A 17,570-nucleotide genomic window follows, 5' to 3' on the forward strand; every position below is an offset into this window, starting at 1 on the left:
ACACCACCACCACCATCAACACCACCACCATCAACACCACCATCAACAACACCATCATCATCAACACCACCAACATCAACAACACCACCACCATCAACACCACCACCATCAACAAGACCATCATCAACACCACCAACATCATCAACACCACCACCATCAACAACACCACCACCATCAACACCACCACCATCAACACCACCACCACCATCAACAACACCACCATCATCACCATCATCAACACCACCACCAACACCATCATCATCATCGTCGTCGTCTCACGATCCGGGCCAAGTTCCCCCCCCCCCCCTCCTCCTGCCCGGCCCCACCAAGGCGGCCCCACCAGCCCCTCTCGTCGCCCGTAGCCAGAGCCGGCGACCATGGCCACTTGGGCGGCCTGCATGGGCGTCAGGATGAGCTTGCTCTCCATGGCGGGCATCCGCTACGAGGGCATCCTCTGTGACATCAACACGGACGACTCCACCGTCGTCTTGGCGAAAGGTTACGCACTGGGGGGTGGGTGGTTCACGGGGCGACTGTGGACACCCCGAAGCTGCGGGTTAGGGGTTTAATGAAGCCGCTTGAGTCGTCCTAACAGGCGACTCGCTCGGGCAGCAGCAGCAGCAGGAGGAGGCCTTGGGGCTGGGGAAAGTTTGCCAGGAGGAGGTGAACGTGTCGGCGACGTTGTCGCCTTCTGGACAGATTGGTGTGGGTGTCGTGGGGTCAATGTGTGGGGGGCTATTAAAGAGGGGTTTGACCCTTTTCAGGGCAATCAAACAGGAGGTGTTAAGATGCTCAAACGACAAATAAGATAGTCTTTGTTTTTTTTTCGGTAAAGTCACGTAGGTGAAAAAAATCTATAAAATAAATGAAAAGAACTAAATGAAATCATGATTGTATTGGATTGCTGTATGTACTTTTGTGTTTTCAATTAACCTGGATTTGTAAGAGAGCCCTTAATCTCAGTGGGAATTGCCCAGAAATGTTTAAAATGACAGCCATTGATGCGTCACGTGGGGGTCAGACATTTGTGACGATGTGTGACGAGGGGCGGTGGGGAGTTGAGAAATGTGACGTCACATCAAAATTCGCAACTTTAAATATAGACAACACGTTCTACTTATCTTCTTGGTTCTTTCGGTAAAGTCACGTAGAATGGAAATAAAATAATAAAAATAAAGCAATAACATTTTATTTTTTAAAAATTGTAAAATGCTATTTATTTATTTGATAAAATAAAATGTTTTTTTATTGTTTCATTTTTATTATTTTATTTCCATTCTACGTGACTTTACCGAAAGAGCCAATAAGATGAATCCCTGCAGTCACGAAAGCTTTAAATCGAAACGTTCTACTTAATCAAATAGACTTGTTAATAAATGTTTTCACCTTCAACATCGGAGTGCAGCGCCACATTAAATACGCACTAAAATGATAATAGTTTAAAGAGATTTGAAGCGTGTTTTATATATTTTTTGGGGGGGGGGGGTGGCAAAAATCGTCCAAAATCGCGCGACGTCATTTATGGCCGGCGCCTCTAGCTGTACTGGGGCAAAGTTCTTCAACTCGTCACCCGCTTAATCACGAATGTTCTGAGGTTGTTGTTCTTGCTGATTCTGGGTCGCAGTGGTTTCAAGTATTTTTCAATGAAGGTTATGGGGTGCACAGCCGTTTCAATACGGGCACACATTGTTTCGTCCATCTGTTTGTGTTTCTCCCTTGGCGACGGGACCTCGTTGGCTAAACGTTGATGTTTATAAGGGCAGGGGGTGACCAATAAGGGTTTGAATCGATCTGTAACAATCTAGGGGCACTGATAAGGGGTTGACAGCTATGCCAACACGAACGCGCGATTAACCCCGTTGACCTGAACAAGTTCGTGGTTTCGGTGCGTGCGCGTGTTCAAGTTTCAAGTTTAATTTATTAGGTATACCCCTGTGAGCCATGCGGCTCTTAAGTCGGGTGCAACCGCAACAAACAAAATTTGAACACAGAACATCCTAAAGCGACGACGCGTAACAGAAACATTCTGGAATAAACCAGCAAATATTCCACACAAAAAAAACGTATTAAAACGCTGTGTGCAAAAATCAAGTGTTGAAGTCGGGTCGGTAGTCACGGGGCAATGAGACACGGCTGGTCATAGACGGCGCGTGACCCCGGCCAAAAAGCCCGGCAGGGTGCCGCTTAAGGGGCCGTCCATAAATGACGTCACGCGATTTTGAACGATTTTTTTGACCCCCCCGTCTATTTAATTAAGTAGAACGTGTTTTTATATTTAAAGTTGCGCATTTTGATGTGACGTCACATTTATCAAACTCCCCCCCCCCCCCCCCGTCGTCACACATTGTCACAAATGTCTGACCCCCCCCCCCCCCCAGGTGCGTGACGTCATTTCTGGACGGCCCCAAAACAGTTAATTTGGAAATGTTCCAGATTCATTTTTGCCTTCATTCACAGATTTGGGCCAACGGCACCTGTCGGGATTAAATTGGCACAATGGAGAACTTCTTCTTTGCGACGGTGATGATAGCGATTTGTGATGTTGATACCCATAAACATTCAATACCTGCAGGCATATGGCTAATGGATGACAGGCTATTGGTTTTAATACAGCTAAGACGTAATAAAATAAAATACATATAAAATAAATTTCATTTATATTTTATTTAAATAAAAATAAAATAAATTTCATTTTGAGTTTATGTTTTATTTTTATTATTTTATTATTTCCCTTCTATGTGACTTTACCGAAAGAAACCAGAATATTTAATACAGCTTGTTGCAGGAAATAAATGAATCTCAATTTTTGGCTTGCAGAGTTGAGAAATGTGTGCAGCTCGAAACCCCGCGAGCTAGATTTGATTCCTGGCTACAGACAACGTCGTCGGTGGTGGCCTTGTATCCCAACACATTCTGGTTTTCGCGTAGGTAGACTGCCTTCAAGTGAAGTTACCTGGTGTGGTGTGTAAGCAAAAAAGATGATTAAATCAGCACTGGGGAGGATGAAGGTAGCTGAACCAGCTAGAAACTATTTTAAAGAATTGTTTAAGTTGCGGGTAAGGCCCACTTACTATATCGCTCTTTCAGAAGCGACCTGCCCACAAATGGTAGGTAACGCAACGAAGTGGCTTATCGAAGGACCTGGAGGGGGGGGGGGGGGATCCGCTCGACCCATGGGAAGAGAAAACCTCGCTGACTCCAAATATACAGCAGGTGTTGTCAGGGTTGGGATGAAACGCATGACCTTCGATATATACCAGGCGAGGTAGTTAACTTCTCACCACAGTGGCGCCCAAAACCCACAACCACGCACCTGCTCCGACCTGCATAGGTGCTCTCGACCGTAACAACGCTTGACCAAACGGGTACATGGAGGTCTGTACCGGCGGCGGGCGTCTTTGTGTGCGCGCAGTGTGCTTGCGCGGGACGGAGGGGCGCCCCGCCGACCGTCCCATTGCCCCTCGCGAGGAGGTCTTCGAACACATCGTCTTTCGCATCAGCGAGATCAAGGACTTGACCCCGTGCGAGTACATGCTGTCCGCTCTGCACCACGACGTGGCCATGGTGCAGGTGAGAGGTGCAGCCGCTCTTTACCATTAAACTATTTATTTATTGTACCATGTGAGGCCCACCGAGCTACTTAACTCTCTTTTCAGAAGCGACCCGGCCACAAATGATTTGCTCAACGAAGCGGCTTATCGCGTGGACATTTCGAGCAGCCAAATACTCCAAATGCTCGTCGGTTCTAAAACGTGGAGGTAGAAACTGGATGACCCAGAGAAATCCACGTGACCACGGGGGAGGACGTTGAAAACTCCAAAAATATGCAGGCGTCGGGGGTCTGGATCAAACCCCACGACCTATTGTACTCCAGACGAGGTAGTTAACATCTTGCCACTGCAGCGGTGCCATGGTTTAGGGGAGCGGTGGCACAGTGGTTGATGCGCTCCACCACAAACCCGCCTACGACCCACCGGGGTTTGATTCCCACTTACGGCCAACGCCAGGTGACGATTATCTGAAACGGTCCCGGGCTTTTCCTGAGGTCTATCCAATGAGCACCTGGTGCGATGTATAAACATCGCCACTGGGGAGAAGGCGGTCGGGCGTGGGTCTGGCTTCCCCACCTCCTCCGTGTGCTTTGCCGGCCTCGTAGTTGCTCGCACTGCACTTGCCCCGAACGTCCGTTAAGCCTTTAAGGGACATCTTTGGCAACATGTTGACAAAATGTGGAAAAAAAGTCAACGCTGATCGGCCGCATTTCGGGCAAATTTTCCCTTCACGGCACTGGAATCGAGGAAGCCAGAGATGGTGGAGAATACGAGGTTGGAGACTGCACTTCACACTCGGGGGGCTTGATGAAAGTTGCATTTGAGAGTTACAATAGTTAGCTAACAGTGGTAGCTGTGGAGGGTTTTTACAGGTTGAGGAGGAGGAGATGGAAGAGGCTACCAAGATCCGAGCCCGGGTGCCAGCGTGCCAGTGGCTGAATTGCGCAACCCTTGGCACCTGATTGGCTCTCGGGTGATGACATCGCAATTATCCCTCCTCCTAAGACCGAAACGGGAGAATCTTTCATGGTAGCCTGATGGCTTACAGAGGTTCTCTATAAGCCATCTGGCTACCATGAGAGATTCGTTCATGAGGCTATCCACATATACAAACACAGAGACAATTTCAACCGAGAGGAAGGAATTCTGGCTTAGCAATCATTGGAAGGATTTGATAAACCATTCCGGGTCTTAATTGATTGTTCACGCTTACGGTGGCTTTCAGACCGCATCCATCATTTTCGTCTCCCCCCTCCTCTTTTCCGAACATAGATGGACTCGTCCATCTGAATAACTGCCAAATCGCTCTCCGTGGTGCTAACGTTAAAAAAAAACCCGCCACTTTTTTTCAAAAAAATGTCTTGCTGTGGTTTTTACACCTGATGATGATTGCTTGCGTTGCAGTCGAAACGTCGTGAGAATTTTAAAGTTTTATATTTTTATTATTTTATTGTTTCCCTTCTATGTGGTGACTTTACCGAAAGAACCAAGAAGGTGCATAAGAAGTTTGACATGCGTTCGTCGTCCATCGTGATTTGTTCTAATTGCTGCCTAACCCACCCTCACCCCCCATCCAGTCCTCGCCGGGCACCCCGGGGGGGGGGCGCCGCTCGCTGCCATGCGCGCGCGGTATCGGAGCGGCGGCGAGCTGCCACTCCGCGCCGGGCACGCCGACCGGACCCCCCCGCGGTACCACGGGCGGCCACCCGGGCCACGCGCGGCACGACGCCTGGGCCACAGCGGTCGGGCACCGTCCCTTCGTGCAGCCTGCGTACGGAGGAGCTGTGGGTACGGGAGGGGGGGGGTGCGGTGTGCGGTAAACATCGGCACTGCAGGGCTGCACCTTTGCCCTCTTAATGCCACGTGGTTTCCGTTGCCCAGTGGCCTTGCCTCGGGTCGTTTTCGCCTTTTGCTCGTTTAGAGGCAACTGCGTGATTTCAATGCGATCTTAATTGAACGCAGTTGAGTTGCAGCTATCTTCATGGAATTATTTCCGTAAGCGCATGCAGGAAAATAAAAGGCTCTGTGTATAACAGCTCGATGATGATGATGATAATGCGTAGTGCATGCGGACGAGCATTTTTGTTTTTACTTTGCGCTTGATGGTGATACCCAGTGATTGTATTTTAAATTGTCGCCTTTTCAAAATAACCCGTCATTTAAAGCGTTATTATTTGGTGCCCTGTCAATGAACTGCTCGGCGAAGGCCACGCTGTCTTGTCATGCGGGGTGGGGTGGTTATTTCACCTGCCACGCTTCACTTGTGCGGTTGTGGTGAATGGGAAGGTGGGGAGCCAGCCACCGATTTGGATATAATTCGCTCGTGATGTGGCTGAGAATCGAGTTATTTTTTTGCGTCGTTGGGTTCGTAGTTGTGCGAGAGCCACTCTTCTACCACGAGATAATACAAATGTGGTGCTAAATGGGTTTTGTTGTTTGCAATAACGCCGTTTATCAAGAAAGCCGCTTTATTCAACGATAATTTGCGGTAAAGTGGCTTCTGAAAAAGTGCAAATATAGCTCGGTGTCTTGCCTGATAAAAAATAAAAACGTTTTAAAATTACCCCTCTTCCACCACTTAACCCAATTAAGATTTGCACCAATAAAATTTAATTGCGGCTTCAAGGTCCTGCACAATGCATTTCTCCATGGCGATGATGAACGAAGACTTTCTTTTTTAAAATCTGTGGTTTTGTGAGAAACGAGGTTGCCAGAGTCAACTTGCTATATTGATCTCAACGAGGTGCTATCGTGGTGCTGAGGTTGTGGCCACCCTGTTCACTGGCTGGGTATTGAGAGAAGAGAGGATTTCTGATCGGATCTCCACCTGCATCTTTTACCAAACACCTGATGCCCGATTTTGTAATGTCCAATGAGACGTCGTACGGAAATATGATTGTTTTTTTGGGTTTTTTTCAACATTCTGGTTTGCCGAAACCACATAAATTGGTGTGGTGCTCCAGGTGACAAATTTGATTTGTTGGGTGGCAGACGGTGTAGCAGAACATTGGGCATTGTAGAGCAGTACCCCAATTTACATTGGTGATGCGTTCCTGAAATGTGCGACGTAAATTGAAGCAATTTTTTCCCAAAATACCGTACATCAATAATGTATTTTGTTATCGAAAGCACAGTACATGTCGTCATGTGCGCGACACCACAGGGTAGTTTACAAGGTAGGTGAAGCAAGAGGCGATGGGGATACGAGAAAGGATCGATGCTGTCACCGACGTAAATTGTGTTAGCGGTGTTCATAATAAAGCGACGACGTGAAAGGAGTGTAAGTTGTAAATTGATATTACTGTGTTACCCCACGATCGTCTCGCCCAGTGGTTCTTAACCCAAGGGTGCACGCACCCCTTGGGGGTTGCAAGATCCCCTTTCTGGGGATTTCTTTCGAAGGTATATCATCGAAATATAGATTGGGCGCGGGCACGCGGGCCGAGTGCAACCGCTTTGTTTCATCAAACCCCTTACGTCTGTTGACGTTGCACGTTGTTTGTGAACGATTGGGAACCAAAGGGGTTGCAAGGCTGCGGCAAAGGTTACAACAGCCACCGACTTTAACGGAAGCGTCGTGAATCCTCGTGCCGCCCGTGTTGGTGCAGCCGAGGCCTCCCTCTGCAGGCAGGAGGACGAGTCGTGAAGTCTGCCGTGGCTTGTGGACAAGAGCCCCGGTGACCCTCGTTCCACCGTCTCGTTTATTAATGTTAACACCCCCCCAATGTAATGCTGCCCGACCCATAAAAGTTGCGCGCAAACGCCCCTAACGACAAACGTGTGCTAATATTTTTATATTTTAAACCCGTGCGAAATAATCATTTTTGACAAAATATATGAATGGTGGTGCTATGGCAATTCTAGATTTAAAGCTTTCGTGACTGCTAGGATCCATACTCTTTGGTTCTATTGGGTAAAGTCACGTAGGTAAAAAATAAAATAACAAAAATCACGACGTTTCGGCCACAACACAAGCGGCCTTCCTCAGGTGAAGGGACGAGACTGTCTGGAGGACAGCGCTGGAGTGTCCTCCAGACAGTCTCGTCCCTTCACCTGATGAAGGCCGCTTGTGTTGTGGCCGAAACGTCGTGATTTTTGTTATTTTATTTTTTACCTACGTGGCTATGGCAATTGGTTGCATCAAGAGCAAATGAAAGCGGAGTTTCCGTTTCGAAAATGTTGGAGACGCAAACGGGGTGGTCGGCAAACGCTGCGCTTGGCCGCCGAGTGATCTGTGCGGTTTTGACGGCCTCGCTCGAAGCGACGTAATAATGGCACGCTCGGATACGCTGGGATTTGTGTGCGGTGAGCCCCTCTGCCTGGTGACAACACAAACGTGTGACCTGCAGTCGTGAGGAACGATAGGGGGGGAGGGGTGGTGGTGGTAATGATGATGATGATGACACTGACACCACGATGGGTGATGGAGGGCTATGGCACTTGTGTCTTGCCCACACAGCTGTTGTAGAACGCCCCCCCCCCGCCCCATAATACCAACAGCCGCCTTTCGCCACTAAGTGACGGTGACGTCACCACGGCGCCCGTGCCAGATGAAGTGTCGCCGGTCGTTGCCGGGAGGCACCGGGAGGGTCCCACGTGCCCCCCCCCCGACGGGCTGACGAACCGAGACGACCGGTGGGTGCGCGCCGGCTGTGCCCATCGCCCACAGGTGCGGCAGCGTCCACGGCCGGCGCGGCCGCTGCGCGCGTCAACGCAACGCCGCAGCAGCCGGCGAGGAAGAGCGGCACGGTGGAGCGGGGGGTGCAGACGGTGCCCCGGCGGCGGCGGCGGTGGCGGAGGACCCCCGTGAAGCAGATTGCAGGTACGGCTACGGGTGGTGTGGGTGGTGTTCACCCCCCCCACCCGCCACCCCCCCATGCCGTCATTCATCTTTTCATCAAATTTGTAAGTTCGTTTTGAAGCAACGTGTCCCAATTTACAGTCGGCGTCTCGTACCCACGGAGACTAATTAATGCGTTTGCGTATTGAAGGCTCGCCGTGCACAGCTTCTGTGGACGCATTCGTCGTGGGGCTTTGTACATCGCGGTGGGAAGGCAAAAACCCCTTGCCGCTTTTATCACTGACGTTGCCTCAAAGGCGACGCGGTGCATTAGCCTGGACTTTGGCAATGGCCTTTTGAACATGTGCAGAGGGCGGAGAGAATAACAGATTCTTGGCCGCTGGTGCCGACCTGAATACCGGGCAGCCGGTGCGCTATTTTTTTATGGTCGTGAATATTTACCCAGGAAACCTGGGTCGAAAGTAAGAGACTCACATTTGTCCATGAGGGTCCAGCAAAAGTGTTTTTTTCTTTGCAGCAGGGTGTACTCATTGATGCATTATTCTAATGGAGAAAGTTTGCAGGAAATGTTTCACATTTGGGGAGAACATGCAAACTTCCAAGTATACAGCAGGGGGTCGGGATAGAACCCACGAGCTCTTGCGTACCAGGCTAGGTAGTTAACATCTCACCACCGCCACCACCGCGGCGTTGGTGGATCACAAACCGAGCTGCCGTTTATTTTTCTCTCCCCGCAGGCTCGAGCCGCCATGGGCGCCCCCAGAAGGCACAGGCCCTGAACCTGGGCGATGAGTTTCAGGCGGAGTTTGACTTTGAGAGCAGCAACGCGCAGCTGGACCGCGAGGAGCTGGACAAGGAGTTCCAGAACAACAAGGCCAAGCAAGGAGAAGGTGGTGGACCTTTTTTTTTAAAAGGAGCACTTTGAGGGACCCGGTTTCACACCACCACCACCACTCCTGTGGGATGTCTCCTTTTAGAATCAGAATATTTATTTGTCCACTGGGGGATTTCGATGCGCTACAAAGGTTTTTTTGTCCACAGATGTTCAGTAGGGGCGGGTCAGAATGTAACAACATACAATACAAAAACACGATGGGAGTGCACAGTCTATAGGTCAAGTGAACAAATCGCTTGAAAAAATAAAAATCAACTAATCTTGTCTTACCAGGTAAAGATCACTGAGCTATTCGCTTTTTCAGAAGCGACCTGGGCACAAATGATAGCTCAATGAAGTAGCTTATGTGGACATTTATATTAGGCCCTTTTTTTCATACGAGTTAGAGTAATCGTGAGGAATGATAACTTGAGAAACTCTCCGCATGTGACAGCCTTTAGTAAGCTTGGCTGTCACTGCACTTGTGGGTGAGGGCCTCGCATCACTCTGGTCAGGTGTGGGTTGCAGAAAGAGTGGAGCTTGGATAATGTAAAGCATGGATGTGCAGTGCAACAGTGGATTTGTCTTACACCGCCTCTCTTGTGCCAACAAATTATTAGGCGGCTGTGGGGGGGGGGGGGGCTACCTTGCCTCGTGGGTTTCACCAAAACCCTGACCATTGTATATTTGGAGTTTGCATGCGTCTCTCTCCCCGTGGTAGTGTGGATTTTTCTCTGGGTCGGTTGAACATGTAGGCTTTTGCGACCAATATCATCCATGATAGATTTTTTTTTGGGTTGGATCACGATCTAACCCAAAAAAACCTGTTTTCTCTGAGTCATCCGGTTTTTCCCTCCACATTTTAGAATCAACGTGCACTTATTGGAGTTTACCTGCCAGAAATTTTCATGTAATAAGCCACTTCGTTGAGCTATCATTTGTGGCCAGGTCTCTTCTGAAAAAGAGCCATATAGCTTGATGGGCCTGAAATATAATGCAAAGTTTATGGTCTTATTGTTTTAGCCCTGACTCGCATCGGTGAATGGTTGTATTTTAACAAATGGTAAAAAAATTTGGAGAATCCCCTGTACTAAATGTTGGTCCCTTTAGGACCATGATGCACTTTTGACAATTTTTGTTCACGAGGAGCAATCTCCACGAGCGTCCATCACGGTGGCCTGTTGCCACTGCTGCCACGGCGTCTTCTGTTGAAAAGTTTGGTTCAGCAAATCTGTACCATCGCCCCCCTCTAGTGGCTCACCTCAGCCATCGCCATGAGGGAGACGAAGGTGGCCGGGCATGGTGCTAGGCCCACCCATGCCTTCGTGTGCCGTGCCGGCCTCGGGGTGCCACTCACTAAGAGCACTTGCCCCGATAGTCTGAAGCGAAACGGGGTGGGGATCTTTGTCTTTAATTGTCCAGGCCATCCCTTAATTAGTTTCTGACATTGACGTCTCCCTTTGTGCTGCAGACATGCAGAGGGGTCCCAGCAGGAGCTCTGCCGTGTTTCCTGACAAATGCTTCTACGACAAAACAAGATGCTTCTTTGATAACATTTCCAAAGATGGCGGCAGGTAATGGCATTTCTGCCACTTGTGATTTTTAATTGGGTCTCCTTGCTCATCGCGGGGTTGATGGTCTCGGACGGGCAGTGGTGGCGGCACACCTTTATATACAGCGCCTGGAGGAGGCAACGGGTTGGTGGTTCACAATCTTCTGCCATGTGCACCGACTTGCCAGGAGGTAGCAGTACAGCATGTTGATTCATCTCCATCTGTACGGAGATGGGGTTGCTGTTCCCCCCCCATTCACTCTCCCACCTTTGCACGTGTGGGTTTTCTTTGGTTTCGTCCCTCGTGTAATAAAAACTCACAAATGGAGTTGGCCTAACCATCCTAATATAGGATGACAGATCTCGGGCAATTGTTGGTGCCGTTGCTGGCTGCCTTCTCACTCGTATGCGGTTGACTACGCCTCCTGAATATCTGGAAACTTTGGGGCGTTGCAAATGTGTGACGTTAACTTTAATTACTCTGCGCAGAAAATGCACGCCGCGTGAATTGCGGTGTTGCGCTTGATTCGGGAAAAAATCCTAGCTCGAAAATAAGAGGAAGAACCGTGTAATTATTTGACTGGGCACGAGGCGAACATTTCTCTAAAACGCAGGATGGTGTGGAACCGTGCAGGGAACCTCTAATGTAGGGTTTAGCGTTCACTCGAGCAATTCTGTGGTACCGTGATCTATCGTCATCCACAGGCCACTCTTCAACATGGTGTGGGGTGAGCCACTGCTCGGAGCGTCAGACAGAGTCGTTGTCGCGTAACAACAAAACTATTCGCAGTGCAAATCTAGTGGCTGCTCTGATTTATAATACTGCGGGCGCATTAACCGGGATGTACGCCTGCTGCTTGGCAGGGAACATTCAAAGAATCCCGTGACGTGTTTTACAAGTGGCAGGCATTTTTCGTGTGCCGGTGTAAAAACTGCGATATTTGCCAAAATGAAAATGAGTGACTTACTGTGGCCCTTCTGCCAGTAGTAGTGGCACGAGCAAGAAGTTGTAGCACTGCATCTTTATCTCCTCCCTCCACCTCCAATACCAACACGCGCCATTCACTGCTCGGTGAAGGTACACGTGGAATGTCGAAGGCTCGCTGACAGGAGGTCATGGGACAGACCCCAGGTGGCCATGGATAGACTGAGATGACTGGCAAGATGCACCAGCTGTGCTCACAACCCCCGCCACCCCCTTCCTTCCATCTTGTAAGGAACTGCCGCGTGACGTTGGCGGAGGAGCAGCGCTTGAACATGCAGACGTTCGGGGAGAACCTCCCGGCCGCGCGCAATCGCCGCTTCTGGCACAGTTGGGGCCACGCGTCCTGGCTCAACCGCCGGACCCTGTGGGGTGGGGACGGGCGGCCGGGCATGCCCAAAGCAGGGGTGCGGTCTCCTCTGCCGGCCAAGGTGCAGGCCTAGACAGATGATGATGAGGAGGAGGAGCACGTGCAGGTAAGGGCAGCTCCCGCTCCTGCACTCCCGTTAAGCTGCAAAACAAAAATATCGAGAATCTGCTCGTGCCTCCCTGAGGAAGTCACGTGACTTGTGTGGCCATCCCTGCTGAATCCCTTACCCTCTGCCCCCAAAACCCCCCCCCCTGTGAAAATACCCTGCTCCGTGGAGGATGATAGAGAGACCCTTTTAAGGTATTGTCTCTGATCCCATTTTTCCATTTTTCTGCTCTACCCCTTTCTATTCCTCTTCCCATTCATTACGTCCTTGACTCTACTCGCCTTCTCGTGGTTGTAGCCATGGGTACACTTCTAGATTTAAAGCTTTCGTGACTGCAAGGATCCATACTCTTTGGTTCTATTCGGTAAAGTCACGTAGGTAAAAAATAAAACAACAAAAATCACGACGTTTCGGCCACAACACAAGCGGCCTTCATCGGGTGAAGGGATCAGGCTGTCTCGAGGACAGCGCTGGAGTGAAACACAGCCACGCTCAGACCGCGACCTTTAAGCTGTGTGCGAGGAAACAAGGTGCCTTGACAAAGGAATTAGCATAAAAATTAGCATTTGATTGGCCGACTTAGCATAGAGGTGGTGTACGTGCGGGTGAACATGCCGTTTGGCGGGGGGGGGGGGAGTTTACCTATTGATGGTGTGAATGGGGAATTTTTAAGAGCTGCGAAAGTTTGGGGTACCACTACTTGAAAAATATACTGTACCATTGAAAATTAGTTTAATGTTTAGTTCGATTTAGAACATCTTTCCAATGGTTGCTTAATTTGAAACCATCTTCTCGGTGAAGGGATCAGGCTGTCTCGAGGACAGCGCTGGAGTGACTTTACCGAATAGAACCAAAGAGTATGGGTACACTACCGCATTTGCTCACATAATATAATTTGCATATTATATCGTGAAAAACTTCTCAATCATCATTTATATAAAATCTTAAACATGACTAGATTTTTTTTATCGATCAATCGCATGCCAAATTTAATGCTTTTGTACGATCTGACCTGCTGGAGGGCTACATGTGTAGTGGCCTTATTGACGTCGGAGACTGTTTACTTGAGGCAACACGTATTTATTACAGACACTTCTGTTACAGTTGCGAGTCTTATACTTGAAGAGGTAACGGCCTCTTCACCCGTACTTTATAGAGGGAAACGTTCCCCGAGCTTTAGCCCACGCTAGCTCCCTGGTTCCCTCTATCCTGTTCCTCTCCCGGGAGGCTATCTGACCTGGCCCAGCTTCGGCGCAGGTCCCGATCACCAGCCACACGAGTCCGGCCCTCAGAGGGACATCGGCCCTCGCGGCTCCGGTGTCGCACCTTGGCTTGCTTTGCCCGGCCCTCAGAAGGTCAGCGAATCAAAGGAGTTCCAGGGTCTGGCTAGTCAATCTTCGTTCTTCACTGGCTCTTCATCTTGCTTGAGTTGGACTGCCTCTCAGCTCCCCGGGTCCCACCTTTTATACTGTCTCTCACTGAGGGGCGGGGCTGGGAGTGATCACAGCATCCCCCACAGCCCCCCAGGGTGGTGACCGTAGCGGACGTGTTTGTGGCCACCGTTATACAACCGCGTGTCACCCTCCCGTAACACCTCTACACGTGTTTGGAAGATCAAGAGGTACAAGAATGGTTATGGCCAAGATTGGTACAGGTTTTCTTCAAGTGTCAGAATGTCCTCTTGACGATTCTATTTGGATGCCACGGTGGCTAGGAGATGTTAACTCACTTTGCCTGGTATGCAGCAGGAGGTCTGGGGTTCCATCCCAACCCCGACGCCTGCTGCATATTTGGAGTTTGCAAGTTCTCCCCGTGGTCATGTGGATTTTTCTCCGGGTCCTCTGTTTTTTTTTCCCTCCCACGTTTTTAAAAGCATGCGTTTTAGAGTATTTTGCTGCTATAAATGTCTACACGATAAGCCACTTCGTTGAGCTATCCATTTGTGGTGGCTGTCTCGGCCTCACTACGCTGCGTTGCATCACTGTCCGAGTAGTAAACCTTCAGAGCCAGGGTGACCATCCGACTCCAACGTATTTAACGAATAGAACGACATAAAACTCATGGGAAAACACAGCACAAAATAGAGCATCTGTTAATACTTGCAATATCAATATAATTAATTAACACTGCAACATCATAACATTGTCTTGGACAACATGAATCTCAATCATAGGTCCTGGATGGACCAGGCACCTACATTAGCACTGAATAGCTCTACAACAAGAGAATAAGCTACTATGTTCAATAAGGTCACTTTGTGTAATCACCATACTGCAGCCCAAATGTACAGCGCTGCTGCACATAACACTGAACTGTAGACGAGATACATCTTCATCCTTGCTCTCAAGAATGCATTAAAGTTACATGGGCACAAGTCTGGCTCGACTTATCTAATTACAAACAACTATTCACAATAATGCAAGTGGCAGGCTTCGTTGTTAACCAGGCCTCCATATTTATCGTAACAATTTAACAGCATTATAAAGGCATTTACAGCATTATAACGGCAATCCTAACATAACAGGAGTCCCAGTAATTATAAGAACACGAAGGGGTTTGGTGGCCAGCAGCACGCCCTGCCGCCTTTATCTCCCCAGTGGCGATGTTGACACCCAAGCAGTTACTCGTTTGGTGGCCGTGAGCGGGAATCGAACTCGGGTCGCCGGGTTCGTAGCGCAGCGTAGCGCTAACCACTACACTACAATGCGTTACGCTTACACACACACACACACAGATACACACAGATACACACACACACAGACACACACACAGACACATACACACACAAACAACGCTAACCACTACACTGCAATGCGTTACGCTTCCACATGCGAGGGTCACGTGACAGATTTGACGCCACAGCTCACTTGCCGTGCAAAAAATCTATACATTATTGAGCTCCCCGCCCCCCCCTAAAAAAAAAGTGTATTTTTTATCATTTTTGCGTGGTGTACAGTCTGGTAAGTACCCACATGGCCAATTTCCAGTTGGTTGCAAGTCGGGAAGTACGCTAAACATTTTGAACAGGCACACATTCACAACTTTGCCTTTTATATATGGAGATAAACTAACTTGCAGACAATGATTCTTAAAGTCCCACAATGAGCAGATGCTCCCGTCTTCGCTGAGATGCTAATTGTGCCTCCATTTTGTACTCTTTGTAATGACTGACACCCCTGCCTTGCCTCGTCGCTTCGAGACCCTTAACGCGTCACTTCCAGGTCACGTGACCAAACTCGACACCATCATATCAGGAAGTTCCTGTGTAAACACAGCCCCATATCTGCCGTGGGGCAGAACAGTGGCCATGTCTCTCCGGAAAGAGCGCTGCATAGCTCCGTGGGCCTTACCTGGTAAAATACAAATGTAGAGTAGTTTCTTTCAAATGGAGTTGGTTGGCAACGCTCTCGTGCCCAATTTTAGAGATTGACGAAGGGAATTGGATGGTTTAGAGAGGCACCTTGTCACCAAATCTTGGCCTAAATCGGGACCACGCAAACCAAATTCTCCAAATGAGAATGGAGCCCTTTGTGGGGTCGACGATGATCTGTTGGTTTTGCTTCTTGATGTCGGCAATGCTTGCTTTTGTTGTTGCAGGTTGCAGAGAACTTCCTCCCAGAGTGTACATATATTGGGGGTTTGCTTGATTTAAAAAGTTAAAATTTGTTGGGTCTGAAGAAACGTTACGTAGAGGGGTAGTGCAAGGACTGTATGTGGGTTGTGTTAATTGATATGCGATTATTTTAATGTCTATGGTGTGTAAATAAGATACACACCTCGTTTAGTTGAACACTTTACACATTTATAATTGTAAGTATAGTTTTAAACTTTAGTCTAATGGGTGTGGTAAAACATTTCTGTAAAGTCGTACTTAACTTTAAAGCTTTAATTGTCTCCTAAAATTGGTTATTTTGTGCGACCGGTCTTAAGCTGTAATGAGCATGGACATGACAATTTAATTGAGTTTTGTTTGTATTTCACAAGGCAGCATTAAATGTTGCGGAATTTATATCGGTGCATTCGCTGTGGTGAAATGGCCGGCAAATAATTAAGTTGGCCAACTGTTAGCTTTACAACATTGCTTCGTTGAATTTTTACTGCATTGCTTTAGATTCCTCTAAACTTTGTCCGTAATGTAGTACAATGCATGGCTTTAACAGGATCGGGGATGGTGGGAGGGGGGGGGGGGTTGCTGTATTTGAAAAAAGTAAAGTGCATTTCAATAAATTGAGGCATCTGTTCCAGCTTGAGGGCCGATTTTGAAAATTGAATCTGTGCTTGGTATGTTATGCGGCGTGATGTGGCAGCCCAGCCCCAGCCTGCCAAGGTGCCACCTCGGCCGGCTGGGCAATCTAGGCGAGGCCGGGGGCTCTGCACGAGACTAGGCCTCACCACGGTACTCTGAGTAAGAAGTTAACTGCAATAGAGTCGGTATATACTACTGTTGAGTCGGTAGATACTGCTGCAGAGTAGATGCTACTTTAGAGTAATTCAATACTGTTATAGAGTAAGCAGACACTGCTATAGTCAGCTGATAATACTATAGTCAATAGATATGACTATCGATTCCATAGATACCGTGGTGCCACAGCAACGGAGCAACTCCGCCGGCGCCACCATCCCCTCGCACCCCTCCACACGAACGTACGCACACTCCCACTAAACACACACACACACTCACGTAGGGTCTCGAAGGGGGAGGCCTGGCCCACGGGCTTTCATCCGAAGGGCCCCTAGCAGGGATGTCCCCCGGTTTCCCATTGCCAGGAGATTGGCTGACCCCCCCCACCCCAGGCCGGATTACACGGCGGCCCCCCTAAAATCAGCTTTAAAAAGTCGCAGGGGCGCATAGTGATTTACAGGCTGGCCGCAATGAAGCGCACGCAACACGGGAGATGGGGCCTCGAGGGCAGAACACTCCGCTGGCAGCGCAGACGTGGAGGTGGGAGGGAAGTTCCTAGCCACGCCGCGGGGTGGGGAGGACCGGGTAGGGAGGACCGGGTGGGGAGGAGGGGGTGGGGAGGAGGGGTGCGTAGACAATGGGTCAAGGCGCAACGGAAAGTCACGCTCCAGGTAAGGGCGGGAACATCGGTTTAAAATCGAAATGTAGGCGCTCGATTGGTCTGCGCAGGATAACACCACGTGACCCTGGATCTTCGGATTCCCAGGGCGTCAAAGGGAGGGAGGTGAAAAAACGTTCAGGTGGTTCTCCAGCCATCCAGCCACCCCAGTCTGACTCCCGGCGGCTCGCGGCGTCCGAGGGACGCTGGCGAGCGCCGCTACGACTCTACCCCAGGCGGAGACCTCTTGGATCATCGTCCCTCCGACTCCCGC

General features: G+C 49.4%; 1 protein-coding gene across 2 annotated transcripts; it reads left to right on the top strand.

Moving 5' to 3' along the window:
• The first annotated feature begins 273 nt into the window (after nucleotides 1-273).
• LOC142910218 (protein LSM14 homolog A-like) lies at nucleotides 274-16,491 on the top strand. 2 transcript variants are annotated; one of them, XM_076059918.1, is made up of 8 exons: nucleotides 274-513; nucleotides 3,413-3,570; nucleotides 5,129-5,339; nucleotides 8,221-8,373; nucleotides 9,090-9,242; nucleotides 10,698-10,800; nucleotides 11,996-12,236; nucleotides 15,834-16,491. In XM_076059918.1, exons 1-7 carry the CDS (start codon nucleotides 378-380, stop codon nucleotides 12,201-12,203), a joined length of 1,122 nt encoding a protein of 373 aa, XP_075916033.1. In that variant the 5' UTR covers nucleotides 274-377; the 3' UTR covers nucleotides 12,204-12,236; nucleotides 15,834-16,491. The 2 variants fall into 2 exon arrangements, with proteins under 2 accessions (XP_075916033.1, XP_075916034.1); XM_076059919.1 differs by having other exon boundaries at nucleotides 274-498.
• The last annotated feature ends 1,079 nt before the right edge of the window (nucleotides 16,492-17,570 follow it).

This window comes from Petromyzon marinus, unplaced genomic scaffold, assembly GCF_048934315.1.
Source record: "Petromyzon marinus isolate PM22_M1 ecotype Great Lakes invasive population unplaced genomic scaffold, UKy_Petmar_22M1.pri1.0 PM_G_Scaffold_14, whole genome shotgun sequence".
Lineage (NCBI taxonomy): Eukaryota > Metazoa > Chordata > Hyperoartia > Petromyzontiformes > Petromyzontidae > Petromyzon > Petromyzon marinus.

What these genes read in the sequence shown, in the direction of transcription:
- LOC142910218 (XM_076059918.1), top strand. Translation starts at nt 378, where the DNA reads ATGGCCACTTGGGCGGCCTGCATGGGCGTCAGGATGAGCTTGCTCTCC. An exon ending in ACGACGTGGCCATGGTGCAG is followed by an intron (nt 3,571 to 5,128) that starts GTGAGAGGTGCA and finishes CCCCCCATCCAG; the next exon opens with TCCTCGCCGGGCACCCCGGG. An exon ending in CAAGGCCAAGCAAGGAGAAG is followed by an intron (nt 9,243 to 10,697) that starts GTGGTGGACCTT and finishes TTTGTGCTGCAG; the next exon opens with ACATGCAGAGGGGTCCCAGC.